General features: G+C 36.5%; 1 protein-coding gene across 1 annotated transcript; it reads left to right on the forward strand.

The window, feature by feature from the left end:
• Positions 1–1,422: 1,422 nt before the first annotated feature.
• On the forward strand, positions 1,423–20,281 carry LOC122079791 (proteasome subunit alpha type-2). Its single transcript, XM_042646513.1, has 11 exons — positions 1,423–1,583; positions 1,704–1,780; positions 3,629–3,693; positions 5,084–5,130; positions 7,570–7,645; positions 9,490–9,557; positions 10,021–10,090; positions 12,687–12,772; positions 14,385–14,447; positions 18,132–18,197; positions 20,000–20,281. Exons 1-11 carry the CDS (start codon positions 1,543–1,545, stop codon positions 20,046–20,048), a joined length of 708 nt encoding a protein of 235 aa, XP_042502447.1. The 5' UTR covers positions 1,423–1,542; the 3' UTR covers positions 20,049–20,281.
• The last annotated feature ends 206 nt before the right edge of the window (positions 20,282–20,487 follow it).

The raw sequence follows: 20,487 nt of genomic DNA on the forward strand, positions 1-20,487 counted from the left end.
ACTATTTTACCCCTGAACCGATCCAGATAATCTATTTAGATCGATTAGAATCAAGGATCGATCTCAATCGATATCAATCCGATACGACTGATACGAGATCGATACTTGAAACCATGCGTCCTAGTTGTTTGGCTGACTTAATGGTTCCAAGGTTCTGATTGTTGGAGGTGGGGAATGTTTAACAAAAGTTTTGTATCGTGAGATATGGAATATGCAATGCAGGTTTGGACAATAACACATAAGAATGGTTTAGAGTTACCTCAAAACCCACAACCCACAAGTACATGTTCTCCAAAGGATTGCAACACTTGAGAAATGAGAAAAACAAATCATTTCCAAGCATTTGAAGCAAACACAAACAAGACGTAGATTCTATATGCAAGAAAAAGCAAGTTAGCCTCAGATCCTAGAGGGGAAGCTTTAGCACAGAGACAAAATTGATCTTGTTCACACCGATGATTAGGACCAACACAAGAAAGAAGCACAATTAGAGTCATTGCAACAAGAAAGCAGAAAACGTCGACAAGAGGAACCAATTGATTATATCCTTAACTTCAAATCATTCCATATCTTGTTATTAAATTTTGGAAGAGAGTTCCCTTTGATGCTCATGTGCAACTCCAAGCACTAGAGGGGGCATTATGGGATACTTGTAAATTAGGGAATATTGAAGACGTTTTAAGAGGGACGGGTGCCTACATACAATTTCATTTTTGGCCTGGCGTTGTGCAAATCTGTTTCCCTTAAATTTTACTTTACTTTGCATCCAAATTGATTTCTCTGATTTAAAAAATAAAATAAAAATTACATCTAAAAAAACATTTTAATACTAAATGGGGGGAGGTATTGTGCACGGTAGGCACCAAACAATTGGATGGAAGTGGAAGGGCAATGTATCATACACAATCATGATCATTTGCCGAACCATGCATGACTGTGCACATAAACTTTTGCCATACTAAATATAGTGAATAATTTAAGTAATTTTTGCAATCATGTTTTGTAATGAACTCAAAACTTCTCATTTTAATTTTAAAAATTTCACATGTTTGATAATGATTATAAAAAATTATTTTTTAAGTAAATAAATCTCTTCATTTTAATTTAGAATGTCAAACCCTAACCTATTAATATCAACTCACATCAAAATCGATATGAGTTTATTGGATCCTATTTCGAATTTTGGTTTTATGAAATTGAAATCAAAATAGACCACATCCTAACCAACAAGACACTGAATCAAACTTAAAGATCAATCCAACGCAGGTGGATCTGGATTGATCAGATTGGTACCGACCTTGACCGATTCAGAACCGTTTTCGAGTTTTAGAACCTTGTTTGAGGAGAAACATTCTGACCCACTAGGCGAGTTGGATTTCGGTCTTCCCAGGTTCCAACGTTTAATTAATAATAATAATAATAATAATTTCAAGCTTTCTTGCGAAAGGGTTCTCTTCCTTTCCCTTTATTTCTTCTTTCTTCGCATCTCTCCGCACTTCACTTCGCATCACTTCCGCACTCCATCTCTCTCTCTGTGAAACGATGGGAGATAGCCAGTATTCGTTTTCTCTCACCACTTTCAGGTACATTTGTTACACCTCGAACTAAACAAAGTGCATTCATTCCTTTTGGTCTCTTCTGGTCACGATCTTCTGATTTGATCCGTTTACAATTTTTTAATACTTCTGTATAATCTGAATCAGTCCTTCTGGGAAGCTCGTTCAGATCGAATATGCCTTAATGGCAGTCGGTTCTGGCCAGACATCTCTTGGGATTAAAGGTATCTAAACTCTCCCGCCATGTTTGATTGGTAGTTTGAGGTCAATCTCATTGAATTGTTTGAAGGGTATGATATTGAGTAGATTTTTATTTTATTTTCTTAATATTGCGTCTTACTCTGGCTTAAACTGCCATTAAATTAAGAATCAGGTAGCTCATTTGGGTGATCCTATTCGTTTACCAACTTTTTCAGTCTTCGATGACAAGAAATATATGTTCATCTGTGTTTTTTGTATTGTTAGAAACAGTCATACAGAGTAATTTTGGACTCAAATATCTCTATTGTTTTTGGTAGTAGGAGAAATGTATGGGCTTAGTCTATGTATGAACTTTTCAAAACTAGGGTTAGCAATCCCCTTTTCCATCTTCCCACATGGGCTGCACTGCTATACCTGAAGATATATACATCAATTCCAATGAAAAGAAAATGGTGTGGGCTCTTCCTCATCATAGATTGGTTTAAATATATGATAGATGTTTGTTAGACTGATTATAGATGTGTTTATTGTGTATGTTGTAACCACTTGAGAATTGGAGGCATGGTATGATTATAAGATACAGGGACTTTTATAGAATTCTATTTTTGCGAACATTTCCTTTTTCCATCCATTGGGCTTAACATCTTGAGTTTTCTCGATAATTTTGTTGGATTATGGTGAAACACACCAGCAAAATAGGCTTTGTATATCAACCTTTGTTTTTAATGCTCATCAGATCCAGTTTATCATTTTCCTCCATGTGTATGAGCAAAAGGTGAAGATTTCCTGCAAAAAGCATAAAACAGTTTAGTTTTGGGATTTGATTGTTGGGATTACTTATGCTGTAGGTAGCAGTGTAAGGTAGTGACCAAGGACAAGGGGTGTGCCTTGTTAATGTTGATCAGTCACTTTGGCGAACCTTACTCTTCCATGTGCATCCTCTGTCCCTTGTCACAGATGTTTTGTCAACTAAAAATATATAATAGTTTTGGACAAAATATTATCATATAGAACCAAACTTACCTCTTCTGAGTCTTATACTGACAAATCAATGTAAACGTCGTGCAACATCTGAAAAAGGTTGGTATGCTGTTCAATCTCATAATCCTAGAGATCTCTTCTAAACACCAAAGTGTGAACTGTGGAGCCATTCTGCCACACAAACTGCTCATTCTCCAGGGTAATACACTGTATGATCTAGGAAACCCATTGATAGCTTCTGGTCTCTAAGCCATTCTCTAACAAATGAACCCGCTATCCATCCCATTTAGTTGAGATAAGGCTGAGTTGAGTATTCATCCATCACCTTGTATGCATTTGTTTCTAGACGCAGCAGCTCCCTGAGATCCACACTCCATTAGCAATTCATACTTGAATATAATTACTTGTTTCCTGGGGGAAGACCTCATCACTGAATATCCATAATGATATAATCGGAAGGGCTTTTAAATTACATATGAGAATTCTTGAATAAGTTGATATTTCTTATGATGGATTGTCTTTCGATCAGTCTAGTGTTTAGGAAAGTGGTAATGAGTTTATGTTAATGGAATCGTAAAGCATTTGTCATCCATGGCTTCTTGAATAAGTTCACACTAACGATTGTTTCCAATTTTCTGCACGATAGTCTAGTGTATAGAAAACTATATGTACATCGTTCAGATGGGATACTTCAAGAGATCAGATGACAATTCTTTGTAGAGACATCCAGTTTTATACCTTCAATGCATAAACTTCAGTTATATTTAGTTTCCCTTCTTTCCTTTCTGACGTAGTTTTGTTATTTGGATTTCTCCTGAATCACACAATTTAGCAGTTCCACATATTTATTCAGAGTAGTCAGTGTTATATACCTATGATGGTCATTGCAGCTGCCAATGGTGTGGTTATTGCGACTGAGAAGAAATTACCATCGATCTTGGTAGATGAAACATCTGTGAGTAATATTCTGATTGCTCACTATTCAATTCTAGATTTACAGTTCTGCTACTTTTTGCATAAAATCATTTTATAATTTTTTAACTGCTTGTTAACAATAGTTTTAATCAAATCACTAACTTTTCAATTTAAAATTTTTTGTCTTCTAGGATTAGGCATTTGGCTTCTTTTTGTTTTTTGTGAATCAGTGAGACTTTAATTGTCTTATGAATGGCACTTGGACGGTCGGTTCTTTTAGTACCACAAGTTTTTTTTTTCTCCCCATTGTTCTTTCTTTTATGAATCATCAAGCCCAAAAATAGGTTAATGGTCATCCCATTGGACATCCAACAATCAACTTTGTCCTTGCAAGTACCCACATGAAGCTCAACATCTTGAACCAAACAATGAACAGGCTTTTGCAGTATTAGTGGCCTCAAGGACTCCTGTCCACTTCATTGTCTTGAGTTTGAGTGTCTTGCCTCAAGTAAGGCAAAGATGTGGGCTGATGTGAACATTAATTAAGTTCTTGCCTGAAGGGTTGGGTTCACTAACTTGCATTTTTTCTTTTTGAGGAGAGGGCATAAGTAACAACAGTTTTATTAAAACGGAATAGAATTGAGTACAAAGCCCATAACCAGATACAATGATAACAAATTCCTAATGACCATATATCATACAATAGGAAATAAGGAGCTATAGGCACCCAGTGACACTTCTTGTTGGTTCTTTTTGTCTTCATAGTCTATATTAAGTATAGGAATAATGCTATGTTGTTGTTGTTGTTGTTGTTGTAGTCTATACTAAGTAAAGGAACTTGAAAAGACATACCAAATTCATTCGCTCAGGGCCACCCAGTCTGACACTCCTTGCTGGTTCTTTTCCTCTTCATAGTCTATGCTAAGTATAAATTTGAAAAAACGAACCAAATTCATTTTATTTTGCTATTGGGGGAAGAGTACTTGGGTTTTTTTTTCCCATCTTTATTTAACATTTGAACTTCGTCTTTGATCATTGAGATTTAAATAATACACTGCAGATTTTAAACTGACCCTTTTTATTTTTTCGTTTGATTGTATTTAAATCCAAAACTTTCAATTGTGACCTTATCTTGCACTCTGTTTCTCCAATTCATTATTCTTATATTTTCAAGTGTCTATACCATCTAATTATGCTGTCCTTACCTGTATCTTTGTTTTCTTGGTTACCTTTATCTCATTTTGTGATTGTGTCCGCATCCATCAATCTCCTTGTTAACTCATTAAGCTTTTTAGTGTTTGCATGATGATGCCTACCTACATCATTTCAACTGTCCTTCCCTCTCCCCATCTTTGAATCTTGGGGGTTGAGTAAGAAGCATTAGGCAACAAGGTGGCATTGTGGTGATAATTTCATTTGTTGAATTGCAGGTTCAAAAGATCCAATCTTTGACGCCAAATATTGGAGTTGTATACAGGTTGATTTTCTATGCTAATGGTTACTAATTAGGAAGCTTAACTCCAGTGCTTATATTGATGCCATTGGTCCATAATTCACTTAACATGTTGGCTGATAGAATAATTAATATTGTGTTTGCAATTCACTTCTGCATCAGCATGATTTTTTCTTAGTTATGAATGTTAGCTTCTTTTGCCTCGTGTTAGCAATGTCCTCTTTGCTCTTTAGGGATAAATTTGTGTATTTTCTGATCGGAGTGAAGTTGCATCTATGGTTAATGTATGCTATGAACTCCTGACCAAAGTGGTATATTTATGGAGTCTGTTTCTGTGTACCAGAATTTTTTATTACTTAATATTTGCATGATAAGTCACTCCCCGGAGCCAACATTTATGTTTCTTTTGTTGATATGTCATATGTGGTTTTATCCCAAGTAAATTGAAGTAGAAGAAGAAAAAAATTGCCAGGTATCCTTCGATTTGGTGAGAGAAGAGAAAATGTGTGCTGTTTCTTTGTGGCATATGCACCTACTTTATATATTACCTGGTTCTGCAAATTGTTTAATGTTAGCATTTTGTTAAGTGCCTAAATCCACACAAAGGCCCAACCCTTGGGGGGGGGGTGTGGTGGGACAGGGTTTCACCCATATGTTGTTTAGTCAGAGAGGAGCCTCCTCTCTTGCTACCTGTGACTGATAAAAGGGTTCAATTGAGAATTCACCCTTGTTTGAACTTTGATCCTGTCAATCTACCAGTCAAAATCGTTTTGGTCTATTCTAATTGAGGTTTCCGCACCATCTCCACATTTCTTCTTTACTAATGGCTGCTGGCTCTACTTTTAATAGTATCAGTTAGTTTAGGGCTGGGCAGAAGTCACACACCCTTCCTCTTCTGCACCTATTATCCTCCCTCATTTTAATCCTCTCCCTGTACCCTTCACTAGCCCAATTTATTTGCGGTATTCTTCTGGTAACTTCAGTGACTTCCATGTATGTTGAAATAGAAAGTGTGGTGAATGAAAAGCAATGTAATGCTATTTTTTTTAGGGCTGCAAGAAGGAATTCTTGAACTTTAAATTAGTTCTAAGTATGTGTAGTATTTGCATTCAAATATTGGTGAGTTTACCTTATGCTCCTCCATCATATTGCCATATTCTTTTTGTGGGAAAAAAAGGAAGAGGCCAAAGAAGTCCCCTGACCATGGTAGTTGACTATGTTTTAAGAGGTTTGAAATTACTTTTTGAATTTGATTGCAGTTTCTTATGAGTTAAAATCATGGTTCAAGATCTTTGATCTCGCCGAGATCTCACTAATATCTCGTTTTTTCAAAAAGGCGAGACGAGATGCATGGCGAGATACATATTGTACAAAAACTCGACCGAGATCTTGAGATCTTGCCAAATCTCTGCAAGATCTCACCAAATCTCGCATCTCTCTATTTTTTTGAAGAAAAAACACTAAGGAACAAAGATTTTGGTGCTTTTGCTTGAGGATCTCCATTCCTACACTCGTTGAAGCTTAAAGAGTAGAGAATATTACCTCCTCATCCACATTTTGAGTTACTTTTCTTATATATGATGTCTTTTAAATTCTTATGATTATGTTGTGTCATGTATTGATTGTGGAATGTGTATTGTGGAATAGAGCATACTAGCCTAAGGTCTGAAGAGTCGGAGACTAATTACATAGGGTACGAAGTCAAAGTATAATTTTAGGTTTGATTTTTCAAAAATTGTTGTTTTCATTGTGTTTAGAAGGCCTAAAATAGGGTAAATACCAACTTTCAGGGGCTACAAAGACCATATAGCCACCAAGACCAACCACCAAGTTGACGGGGAAAAAATACATGATCTTTGCCAGGTCTCGGTGAGATCTCTCTTTTTGGATTAGCGAGATGAGGGGCGAGAACGAGATCTTAAACCTTGGTTAAAATTGTGGGTGAATAAATGGTATGGAATTATTAGGGTTTGTAATTCTTGTTATAAGTAGTGATTTCAGAGAATACCCTCCTCACCCCAACCAACGACACACCACCTCACCCCCAAAAAATTTTTTTTTTTTTGTAGCTTTTGGTATTCTAGACTACCTATTTGTTCATTGGCGTGTAGTTCTCATTTTCATTTTCCTCTTCCTCCTGGTTATTTGCTGCATTTACTTTTCTGCTTATTCTTCTCTTCTGGTGGCTCTAAATTGTATGGGATTTGACCTAAATTGCTGCATGGATAGGTAAAACATTGACTTCACAGTTCCTGACTAACTGAATATGTTTACAAATGAGTTTTGCTGTGACCTTGTCATGTATTACTTCCTTTTGTGATGTATTAACAATGTTATATAATCACTTATCTTAAAATATTACACATTTTCACTGCTGTTGGCCCCCATCTGTCCAGTTTGGTGGACATGCATATTTATAATTTAAAGTTTATTCTTGCAACCTTTTTCTTTTTTTGGGTGCAGTGGCATGGGTCCTGATTTTCGAGTTCTGGTCCGGAAGAGTCGGAAGCAGGCACAACAATATTACAGACTGTACAAAGTAATGCTCTTTTCTTGCAGGAGTGAGATGCTTCTTGTCAACTATTGTTTTGAAAAATAATTTTTCTTTCTTATTTTGTCTCAAGAGTGTCAGGGTTCTTGTCCATAAGTTGCTTTTTTAGCTCCAGCATCTCTCTACTTAAATTTATGTAAAATGGTTATAGACAAATGTGCATGGGAATTTATATAGAAAGTGAAGACCGAAAGGAATTTAGTCTTCTCGTATTTTATTCTTGATGTGAAAATGTGGGAGAGGCTTGAGAGATATAGAAGCGGACTGTTTGAAAGTATAAACTTAAATCTACAAGTTGCACAAATGCACCCACACAACATAGTTTTGGTGGTTTTAGTTTGTTTTGAAATCTTTTGTTTGGAATGTTTTTGACTGAGTCTTTTTTAAAGTTGGTATGCGAAATCCAGTCTTCGAGCTGGTAACTACTTTAGCCTGTGAAGTTCATCAAAGTGAATGAAAAGGCCTTCATCTGAATCATTTCATCATATATCTGGCGGTGATTGATGCAGTCGTTTGCAAACATGTAATAGTGGGGTCCTGGAAGGATCGCGAGTTTATCATAATATGTTAGTCTAACAGAACTCAAAATAGAAATCTGTTTAGAATTCCATGGTGAGAACTGAAATCTAACTTCTTGAACTGAAAAATAGTTTATGAAATCAGTCTTAATAAGTAAATGAAGGTACCACAGAATTTTCTGGGATCAATAACAGATCTTCATTCTAATAGATGAAAAGTGAAGGAACTGAGGAATCAAAATGCCAACCTGGACTCCTTACTAGAAAAGTAAATCCATAATTTGAATTTGTAGATAGTTGTTTTGCAATTCAGATTCTATTTAGCAATTTGAAGCAGAGCTTAGAAATAATCTATAGATAGGTTGGTCAATGAAGCATGAAATTTAAACCCCAAACTGATATCAATTTAGAAGAATTGTGGATAAATCAATTTCAGTTTTGAGAAAACTGTAAAATTCTTTGGACTATCATAAGTGGTCAATAGAATAGTTGACTTAATCAACAAAGAACAGAGATAAAGTATAGAGATGGTATAGAACCGATCTGATCTGCCAAATTGACGAGAATAAAAAAGATAGAAGAATAAGATTAAATCAACAAAGAACAGAGAAAAGTCTAGAGAAGAGGAGGAGAAGTGTAGTATCTCAGCCTACACTTACAGCATTCTTTATATTCAAAGCACATGTTAATAGATTTTCTTGTTGTCAGTTGTCACATGGTCACTTTATTCTATTTACTATATACAGTCCCAACTGACCTGTGTCAGAGAAAGATGGACATAGAAATCTTCATTTATAAAATTTCGGGCAGACCCATAAGGTATCTATGGATGGTCATAGATATATGCGACATGGCAAATCTGATGGGGCAGAATTTTTGTGGATGTAGACCCCAAGGTCCCCTGCTCACATGTCGAGTGGCAAAATAAAGCATTGAAAAAGCCAGAACTAGTGATAGAGTGTATTCCAATGCTTGGACTACCAAGAGGGTCTATGGCAATACATGGGATGGTATATGATTGGATTAGAATTGAAAGTTGATACATGGCCAATCACGCTATTTGGCCATAGTTGTCACGGTGTTTAAGTGACCCAAGGCATTGGAGTGGACGTGGACACAAGGTGACACCAACAAGGTGCCCGCCTAGGTGACTTTGAAAACTATGATCTAGACCATTCCCTATATATCCGGTGTTTGTATGGCCTGTCCATAGACACTTGGTGGATGTGCCTGCACATAAACCTTTTGCCAACTTATATTTATTTGTTTTGGTCTGCTGTGATTCTGACTTTAGTTGCAATGTTGTCATTACAGGAACAGATTCCTGTTACACAACTTGTTAGAGAAACAGCAGCTGTTATGCAGGAGTTCACTCAATCTGGGTAATAATTTCCTTCTACCACTCCCCCCCCCCCCCCCCCAAAAAAAAAAAAGGGGGACATTGTTAGGTTTGTGGGCCTCAAGTCAGTCAAAAGGTCTCATCATCTTTTGACTTGGAACTAGCACCTGGCTAATGCAAGTTTGGACTTGTATCAACGCCTTTTTTTTTTTTGAAAAAGAGAACATAAAAACAAATCTTCATGCTTTAGGTGATTTTTTCAAAATTTTGTCTAGTATTGAAGAAGATAAGTGGATGTTCTTTAGAAACTAATACAACTTTTAATACATAAAAAACCTAATCAAGTACTCAAAAGATGAAGTGTCTGATGAACTTCACCAAGAAGATAGCTTGGAATTGTAGCTGTTAATCTGAGGTAGTGAGCTTTTTAAGCATGATTTGAACCAGAGTCACAGCTGTAGGTTAGATCATATTTATTTAGCATCATTCATTTTTTTTGTTGGCAGTGGTGTAAGGCCTTTTGGAGTTTCACTGCTCGTCGCTGGGTTTGATGCCGATGGTCCCCAATTATATCAGGTATGTAAAATTCTGATTTTCATGCACTCACTCGTTTGTCGCAAATAACTTTTGTGCAAAATTTTGATTTTGATTATTATATTATTATTATTTATTAAGCTTAAGGGTTGGCTAGGGCGTCCCTTGTAAGCGACACACTACTTTGGCACCTGGTTGCACTGACAATTGGGCAAGGTTTCACCATGGACGAATGCGGATAAAGAAGCTTGTCCAAATGCGTTGGATTAGATCAACATCTTGGAACACAGAAGCTTTAACAGGAAAGACTCGTAGTATTGATAGATGTAATGAGAAGAAGAAGAATTAACATAGTTCGTATGCAAGAGATTAGATGGAAGGGTGAAAAGCTAAGGAATTAAATGACTATAAACTTTGGTATAGGAGGGATAAAAATAATAGAAGTGTGTTAGGAATAGTGGTAGATGAAGAGATTTTAAAATGGGTATTGTAGATTTCATAGTTGTCAAGATGCCAAGGCGAAACAAGGTGTTGGATGGCTACTTAAGCGTTTAGGCGCCTTAAGGCAAACAACGCACCTAAGGCAACCACGTGTTATTTTTTATTTTCCCTCTTTTCTAACATTATTTAATATGCTATACCTTGTATTGTAAAAATTTGGGTTTGACCCGTTCTCTCTCCCTCAAAACCGGCTTATCAGGAGAAAGCGCCCAGGGACTTAAGTATAGACCGCGGACGGGATCCACGAGCGATGTGGGACTAAACGAGGGATCGCTTGGATAGACACGCACTCACTCTCCCCCGGTCTGTCCAGATCTGGGTTTGGCCCGTTCTTTCTCCCTCAAAACCTGCTTATCAGGAGAAGGCTCCTAGGGACTTAAGTATAGACTGCGGACGGGATCCACGAGCGATGTGGGACTAAACGAGGGATCGCCTGGATAGACACGCACTCACATCTAGGTTTGGCCTGTTCTCTCTCCCTTAAAACCGGTTTATCAGGAGAAGGCGCTCAGAGACTTAAGTATAGACCGCGGACGGGATCCACGAGCGATGTGGGACTAAACGAGGGATCGCCTGGATAGACACGCACTCACTCTCCCCCGGTCCGCCTGGCTCTGATACCAGATCTGGGTTTGGCCCGTTCTCTCTCCCTCAAAACCGGCTTATCAAGAGAAGGCGCCCAAGGACTTAAGTTTGACTGGTCAAATGATTTTATTTTTATGTGAGATATTTTCTATTAGCACAAAACCAGCTTTCCAACGAGTCTAAGATTGCGTAAATCTGAGTTTTAATGACAAAGTAATGTTCCGGTCAAACTTATTTTAAAGTGTGTGAATGCTGTTAAAGTTGCCTAAATGAAAATAATTTTATGGATATCAAAACAAACGATTATTTTTTCGGACTTTTGGTTTTTAATAATGTGCTACCATTATAAGATTTATGAAATTTTCAGAACTAAGAAAAACCCCAACATTTGAAATTTGAAAATCACTTGTACAACCAAAGATTCAGTTTTTGTTCTTAGACTGGGGGGTTGACTTTTTATCCTATTAGAATTTGATTTTTAAACTAATTTTATTGGATTCCAATAGGGGTATTTGCTTATCTATGAATAATATTTAGAGAAATGATAAATTCATTTGAGGTGGCGTGGACATGTACAACGGGTGCCTTTATATGCTTCAGTAAAGAGGGGTGATTTGATTAAGATTGAAGGAGCGAAATGAGCCAGGTGTAGGCTAAAAAAGTATCTATGAAGCCGATCCCATTTAGTTGGGATAAGGCTGAGTTGAACTGAGTATTATTTATTAAGTTCAACTGCAATGCTATTTTATGGTACATGTTTTTGCGAGCTTTAACTGTTTTCTTCTCATACTCTATGGTATGTGGCGGTCTAGATATGGATCCTGGGCTCGAGGTTTTTTTTTCTTTTTACGATTAGATAGATTCTAGGGAATTATCTAATCTATGAACTTCACTTAATCTTATGTGAGAGATTGATGCTTGTTGTACACGGTTCAGGTATTATTTTGTTGTTTCTCTTTCTTTCTTGCTTGGTATTTGTGGTTTTTGTAAAATTTGGATCGCTGCTTTGGAATACTGCTTAACCATATTTGTATGCTGATGCTCATTATGTTCTATCAGGCTAATTGATGTGGAGAGAATGTTGTTGCTTTATTTCCAGTAGTTTCTGCTGGCTATTTGTTTCTTCCTCCCCACCCCCTGCTTTGGGGCCCACTTGTGGGATTTGAGGCTATATAGTTTAACTAGTGTAGTATACATGGTTTAAGCAAATTTTGATTTGGCTGAATTGTTAGGAAGTCGTTTTGGAGACTCTCTTTCCATTTTTAAGCACGTTAGAGTGGCAAATTTAAAAAATTCTAGCCTTAGGGAGTTTTAGTTTCTGATTGTGTATTTCTTATAATGGGATTTATTTGCTGATTTGATTTGCTGGACTAATAGGAGTGTAATGTGAATAGTAGTCCCACAATAATTTGACATGTTTAAGTACTGTGACCATCATTTTTTGAGGATTGATATATTCTTTGCATAACTATAATTTGCTAAAGTCTGTCTAGCTGGTATTTATTGTGCTAACCTGGACTTACAAGTGCATATGTTTTCCATTTTCCTTCAGGTGGACCCATCAGGATCATACTTCTCGTGGAAAGCTTCTGCGATGGGGAAGAATGTCTCTAATGCAAAGTCATTTCTTGAGAAGAGGTAAACAGTGATGTGCAGTTTTTTTACTCCAATACCCTTGGATATGTTTTCTCATATCCCGGGAGTGGGGCAATTCAGAATTCTACGTGTAAGAGGACCGGACCTTGAAGGATTGCCAGGGTAGGAGATCTATTTAGATTCCTCTTTGGTATATTTTGGGCTCATCACGTCATTGACAAGGTTATTAAGGCATAAGATTAGGCACTTGGTGTGCCTTGAAAGGTTTAAGATCTCGATCTCGCCCCTAATCTTGCTAAGCCAAAATAGCAAGTTTTGGCGAGATCTTGCCGAGATCTTTTCCCTGGTCGACTCGGTGGTTGGTCTCAATGGTCATATGGTCTTTGTAGCCTTGAAACTTGCCATTTATCCTATTTTAGGCCTAAACACAATGGAAACATCAATTATTTAAAAATCAAACCCATAATGGTTCTTTGACTTCGGAACCTATGTAGGTAGTCTTCAGACCCTTCACTCTAGGCTATTCCACAATAAAAACAAACAACTAACGATCATGTTTCTATGAAAAAAATTGTCTTGAGAAGTTTTGAAGAAAAATATCTCCGAAGGTTAATGATAAAGTGATAATCTCCAATCTCCAATTGTTGAAGTTATTAATCTACACTGTAGAGGTGGGATTTGGCAAGAAAAATCACCAAAATCTCACTTCTTCTTCATAGTAGGGCGAGGTAGACTAGAGATGTCGAGTTAGGTTGAGTTTAGGGTTGAAATTATGTATATATCATATCCCATGTGACTTGGTCTCGAGTTGAGTTGAGATCGAGATATTCACCGACATCTCGAGATCTCGAGTGAGATATTGTACATTTTATATATCACCTATGATCTTTGCTAAACCAAAAAAAATAGTTAATAGTGAGATCTCGGCGTGATCTCGCCCAGATCTTGAATCATGGTGCCTGGTACTGCTTAGTAATGCATGCTCCTTTGGCCATCTTTGTGGCTGGGTTGATATATTTAAGCGAACACTGTATAAGCTTTATTCTTTCAACCATTGCAATTTCTACTGGCTTGCTTTGGTTGAGCAATAGAACTTCATTTATAAATTTTCTCGTTGGTTAAGCTATGGAGCTGGTAGCTTTGAATATTCTAGGTTGTGAGCTTGTGAACATAGTTCCTTATTGTGGCATTTTCTTAGGTGGTTCTATAGATGGAAACTATTTATCTGCTCAGGGAAAGATCTGGAGCAAGATATTTTACTGATTGTCCATTTTAGTTTGCATGGAGTTTGTGTATCAGTGGAATATGGCTCTGGTTGTTTCTGTGTAAAAGGAATATTTTCAAGTAACATCCTAGCATTTTATATTGATTTTACATGCAAATTTTCATTTTACATGGTTTATACCTGGAAGCAAATGGTGCATAACGGAAAATTAGTAGCTTAGAGGTGTCAGGTTTTCTAGTGTGTGCAAATAGGCAACCTGGTTTAGGACAGGACTGACTGCAAATTTCTCCCAGTTTATTTGGACTTCATATTGATCATTTTTTTTGTTGTCTCACCCTCTGCCTTCTTTCTTTCTCCCTCAAGTTTTTATTCTGGACTTCATTTTTCTGTAAGAACCAAGTTCATTTTTTTTTCCCGTTTCTGTTGCAGGTACACTGATGATATGGAGCTTGATGATGCAGTGCATACAGCGATTTTGACTCTAAAAGAGGGGTATCTAATTCTAATTTTCCTGCTTTAAACATATGTTGAATGAACACACCAAGTCATTCTTGGAATGGGATGGCAGAAAGAGGCTGTCCCATTTGCTTGTATCGTAAGCTGAAAAACGAAAAAAGAAGTGCTAATAAGAAACATATGTCAAACAGTTGGGGATCATGGTTCTACCTGATGGATCTAAAAGTTTTTTGAAATGGATGATCCAGAACTTCCCAAAAGACCACATTAATTTTTATTTTTTCAGAAAAAAATTCCCACTGCCTTGTCACAACTTCTAGATTTGGCTGGCTGCATAATCCTGTTTCACTATTTTTATCATCGTGCAATTTCACTGATGCAAAATGATGGGTAGTACCAGTGTTTGAATAACCAACCAGAGGCAGACCTTGAATTGGGCTCAGTTAAATGTGTTTGAACAATTGGTCTTCTAATGACGTTTCTCATGTTGTTAAAAATTTTAATAATGAAGGAGCATGTTCACCGACATTGGATGTGGTTTGATGATTCTGATATTTTATTTTGGGCCTGTTTTGATGGTATTTGGTTTTGGAGTTCTGTTTTAAATTTTTTATATGTAATGGGCTCGGTAATAAGGTCCAAATTTTATGTCCATAGGTGGTACACGAAATTATTGTTTTAATTAGTTAGTTAGTATTAGTAGAGTGAGGCTTAGCTATTAGTTAGGAAGTTATTTTATTAGGTAGCTGTCAATCATTCTTGGGGTTGTTTTGATAGTATGTGGTTATGAACTTTTGTTTTCATAATGAAGGAGCATGTTCACCGACATTTGATGTGGTTTGATGATTCTGATATTTTATTTTGGGCCTGTTTTGATGGTATTTGGTTTTGGAGTTCTGTTTAAATGTTTTTAATTTGTAATGGGCTCAGTTATAAGGTCCAAATTTTATGTCCATAGGGGGTACACGAAATTGTTGTTTTAATTAGTTAGTTAGTATTAGTAGAGTGAGGCTAAGCTATTAGTTAGGAAGTTATTTTATTAGGTAGCCGTCAATCATTCTTGGGGCTGTTTTGATAGATGTGGTTATGAACTTTTGTTTTAATAATGAAGGAGCATGTTCACCCTACATTGGATGTGGTTTGATGATTCTGATATTTTATTTTGGGCCTGTTTTGATGGTATTTGGTTTTGGAGTTCTGTTTAAAATTTTTTATTTGTAATGGGCTCGGTAATAAGGTCCAAATTTTATGTCCATAGGGGGTACACGAAATTATTGTTTTAATTAGTTAGTTAGTATTAGTAGAGTGAGGCTTAGCTATTAGTTAGGAAGTGATTTTATTAGGTAGCTGTCAATCATTCTTGGGACTGTTTTGATAGTATGTGGTTATGAACTTTTGTTGTAAGTGTTTTTTTTTTTTTTTGGGGGGGGGGGTGGGATGGTGGGGGAGTAATGCACTCAATTATAAGGTCCAAATTTTTTGTCCATAGGGTGTACATGAAATTAGTATTTTAATTAGGTTGCTAATATTAGTCGTGAGGCCCATTAGCTATTAGGAAGTTATCTTATTAGATAGCTGTCAATCACTTGTTGGGCCCAATTCTGGTTGTTTGGAGTTTTATCTCTTTAATTTCTAAAGAGTTGGTCTATCAAGGGCTCTTCTTATTGCCTTACGGTATATGGGAGTTTCTTACTTTGGTTTGTCTTTAAGGCTATGTTTGGTGGCCAAGAGAAGAAAAGAAAAGAAAAGAAAAGAAAAAAGTACAAAAATTATACTATTTTCTTGGTTTAAGAAATTCTCATTGTGCTTGGTATGTCCTGAACCAAGAGAAGGTTCTTTTTTGAATTTCAAAAATCCCCTTGGGAATGGTGAAGTTTTCTTTTGCTGCAAAAAAATAGTTCTTACCAAAAACACAAGAAAATATAAAAACTTTTCTTTTCTTTTCTTCTAATGGTAGCCAAGCATACATACTTTTTTTTTTCTTACCATTTCATTTCGTTTCTTTTATTCTCTTTTCTAGATTTTTTTTCTTTTCATTTCTTTTCTTCTCTTGGCGACCAAACACAGCCTAAGTTCCCTAACTGTTCAGGTGTCTTTCTTAATAATTGAGTTAACTTAGGATTCTACCAAGGTACCCAACAATTTAGAGCTTCCCTTTTCTATTTGTATTAATTTTCATTATAGATTGAGTCACTTTAGGGCAGACACCTCAGCCAATCGATGGGGAGTTTTAGGAGTCCTTTTCTATTACTTCTTATTTCTGTTTTTGGCATATGGATCAATGTAAAGACTTGGTGGCCTTCCTACGATTTGATGAATGAAATTTAATTTGGAGGTTGTTGCCTCTTTTTCTCTCCTCTCTCTCATCATCCGTTGATCTCTTCTTCTCCTTTTCTTCTATCAATTCGACCCACCACAGCAGATCCATCCACCGATCTGCATTACTTAAACCCAATTGCTTCTTTTACTCTTCCAAATTTCTCTAATGAAGAAAATGAGCTTGATGGTTTTTTTGTTCATTAATTGATCTAAAACAATAGAAAGTTTCTCTTAACTGTAAACCAAGGTGCAACCGAATCTATCTAAATGCCACCTTTCTTGTGCTTGGATGTCGGAGTGGTGGTTTCTTTTTCTCCACAATATTCTTTTGTTGGAATTTTCCTCTGTTTGATTGGGTAGATTTTCTTTCTTTATTTATTTGTTCATTCATCTTGATTTCCATATCCTATGATGAACAGACCTGTACAGATTTCTGGTTCCTGAATTATTCAGTCTGTTGAGCTTGGTCCATGTTCTAGGACAGTGCAACAGCCCAGTTGGTTACTTCAGCCAATTGGTTTGATTCTTGATGTACACTATATATATGGTGGTCTGGTTCCTGAGTTATCCAGTTTGTCAGGGTTGGTCCACATTTCTAGAAACTGCAACAGATCACTCGTTATTTTAATTGCCTCGATTTTTGACTAGGAGATCTCTGTTCTGGGGCGTACCAAATGTTGTATTTCCTTTAACCATAGTATTTTTGTTACATGTTGGAGCATACAGGATGCTCCTGTTTTGTGCAATAACAAAGTTATATCCACCCTTGATTAAGGGGAGCTAGGTGTTGGGGGCTTGGGGGTGGGGAGTGTATAATCTTGAACTGTGACATTATTATGGTTACTCTAGCTCTACCGGGTCTCTATGGCCTATGCTTTCAAGTGATTCTGAATATGCAAAGATTTCTCAAAACGCCATTGTCTTTTTATTCCACCCCCCCTTTTTGGGGGAGTAGGGGGTTGGCATTTGGATTTTTGGATCTATGCAGTCAAATGATTTGGAGGTTCTTGCATCGTTAACGACCCTTAGTATATATGTAAATATTATCCTCAGACGTCAGAACGGCCCTTAGCATATATGTAAATATTATCTTCAGAAGTCAGACCCGTCTCCCCATTGGTTCTATTTTTGGGGTTAGCTAGTGAACTTGAGATTTGGTTTTTTGTTGGGTCACTTGGCATCTCATTACTATTTCTTTTGATAGATTCCAGCTTTTTACTGGAATCTTTTGCAAATCCATTGTATATAGTTCAAAGCGTATTTGCAATGACCTGTTTTCTTACACCTGCATAAAAGGAAAATAGAAGAGAATAGGATTTTGCTCATCTGTAGGCTTATAGCATCCTTTTACTGGATATCTATTTCTGTTTATGCTAATGCTTTTTTTCTGCATATTTGTAGGTTTGAAGGACAGATTTCAGGAAAAAACATTGAAATTGGGATTATTGGCACTGATGGAAATTTCAGGCATGTTTCTTTCTTTCAATCATTCTATTTTCTTTTGGGGGTAGGGGAGTTCTTAGATGTGGTTGCTTGATGTTCTTTCTGACAGAAAACCAAAAGGGAGGAAGCATTAAATTGATTTGATTGTCCTATGATTCACTAGCTTTTTTTATTTTAGTCCTGTGATATACTTTAGGCATGCTTGGATCCATGTAGCCAACCCCATTAAGTTGGGATAAGGCTTCATTGTTGTTGTTGTGTTGTTGTCGTTGTATCCATATATTTTAGGCATGATGTACTAGGAGTCAAGTAGGGATACCAAGGAATGTGGCATGCATTTCCTGTGGGGTTTTTATAATAAGTGGATCAATCAAGGTTATCTAAGTGAGCCAATGCCTAGGAAAAGTATTGACCACGGGATGCATAGTGAGGATCTTTTGTTTTGCCACTTGGTATGTCAATAAAAACACAGAATATGCAGTAGGTCATACGATACAAGATATTAAACCCTACCTTAAAAATGAGGAAGAAAGCAGTGTTGGTTTACCAAAGTGTGATGCAGGAAATTAAACACTACCATAAAAATGAGGAAGAAAGCAGTGTTGGTTTACCAAAGTGTGATGCAGGAAATTAAACACTACCATAAAAATGAGGAAGAAAGCAGTGTTTGTTTACCAAAGTGTGATACAAGACATTAAACACTAGACTTATGTTCCATTTCACTGGAGACAGAGGTTGGCAAACTTTTTGGTGGATAAGTTTTGCCAGGCAAGGTTTTATGAGGCCTCATATTGTGGTTGGGGATGAGTATTCTTTATGAGGTTTTGAACTGGGTCTAGTTTGCTGGCTTTCTAAGGCCAATATTTTTTTTTTCTTCTTCTTCTTTTTATTTTTGTCCGTGTTCATCTGTGAGGTGTAGCCAAAAGTGTTGACAAATGAAAACCATGTTTTAGTGGATGAATACAGAAAAATTAAAGGGAAAAAGGAATGGAGAATTTTAAACGAAATGGCAAAGTCTGGAGACCTAATTGTGGATACCGAAAAATTCATTAATTAGTTTAACCCAGACAACCAACTTTCTTGTGGCCCCCCCCACCCTAAAAAAAAAAAAAAAAAAAAAAAAAAAAAAAAAACCTTGCGCATGAATTGCAATGCCTACAGGCCCTACACAATGAAAACATTGCATTAATTATTTCTTTCAGTTTTTGAATAGAATAGCAAGTTGGGGCACTTTTTGGAAACTAACTGTTACCTAGATATCCTAGCTAATATAGAGGAGTAGAAGAGGGTGCTATGGTCTAATTAAGCTATTAATAGTCTCTTAGTGTGTAAGGAGGACTCAAATCATAAAAAGAGTGGATCACTTTGTAAAAGATGTGGGGCAATTTTAACTTTGTTCAAGATGTGGAGCAATTTTATCACATTGTTATACAGCTTACGTCTCAAATTGCGATCAAACAATTTGTGAAATGATGAAATCTGAAGTTTTTTGCCACAATTTTGGCACTTGCGGTTCATAATCCTCAGTTATGTTTTTCTCTTTCCCCTCAATTTTCATTTTGGTAGTTGTGTTATTTACCACTGCATTTGCTAATGTTTTATTTCTAATCAAAGAGAGTGTCCATTATGGTCAGTGGGGCCTAGGAGCTTTTGACGATTTGTAATATCGTGTCGTATTAACTTTGCATTAAGCTATTCATTACTCTTTGGATTGTACAAGATGCTACATTAAATGCAGGCTCATTGAGCAGTAGCGTGCAGGCATTCTTCATGAATTTCTGCACTGAAAAATTGACTGTAATTTCAACATTCTTGTTTTGTTTCAGAGTTTTGACTCAATCTGAAGTCGAGGATTACTTGGGTGAAGTGGAGTAGTTGGTTCTTCACTACATCCTCAATCGTGTTTTATTGTAATTGCTTCGCATCCTTCTCACATTTTTTCCAACTTAATCTATTCTGCAAGGAGCTGATTTTCATATGGTTTTAACAGTTGAAATCTCATGTTTTTTAGCTATGCTGGTAGTGGATTGGTGATAACATTTTTATTTTTCTTGTGCTTGTATTTTCCTTAACTATTTCACATCATCAATATCCACCTAACTTAACCAGTGCGTGATTTAGTGCATGGAAGTAACCAAAGGACATTAAAATGAATGGAAGGCTAATGGATATTTGCTCCTTTAACAGAAGGATTGAGATACAACTACATAGTTTCTTTACTCTGGATCAGTGTTAATAATCATGAATTGGATCGGCGAATTGACTGATTTGGACTGGAATCGGCCATGACCAATCCCAGCCGATTTTGATGATT

The sequence above is a fragment of the Macadamia integrifolia genome, chromosome 5, assembly GCF_013358625.1.
Source record: "Macadamia integrifolia cultivar HAES 741 chromosome 5, SCU_Mint_v3, whole genome shotgun sequence".
Classification (NCBI taxonomy): Eukaryota; Viridiplantae; Streptophyta; class Magnoliopsida; order Proteales; family Proteaceae; genus Macadamia; species Macadamia integrifolia.

Excerpts from the sequence above, each read along its gene's own strand:
- LOC122079791 (XM_042646513.1), top strand. The coding sequence starts at position 1,543 with ATGGGAGATAGCCAGTATTCGTTTTCTCTCACCACTTTCAG. Across the intron at positions 10,091-12,686 it reads ATGGTCCCCAATTATATCAG|GTGGACCCATCAGGATCATA; the intron begins GTATGTAAAATT and ends ATTTTCCTTCAG. Across the intron at positions 18,198-19,999 it reads GGCACTGATGGAAATTTCAG|AGTTTTGACTCAATCTGAAG; the intron begins GCATGTTTCTTT and ends GTTTTGTTTCAG.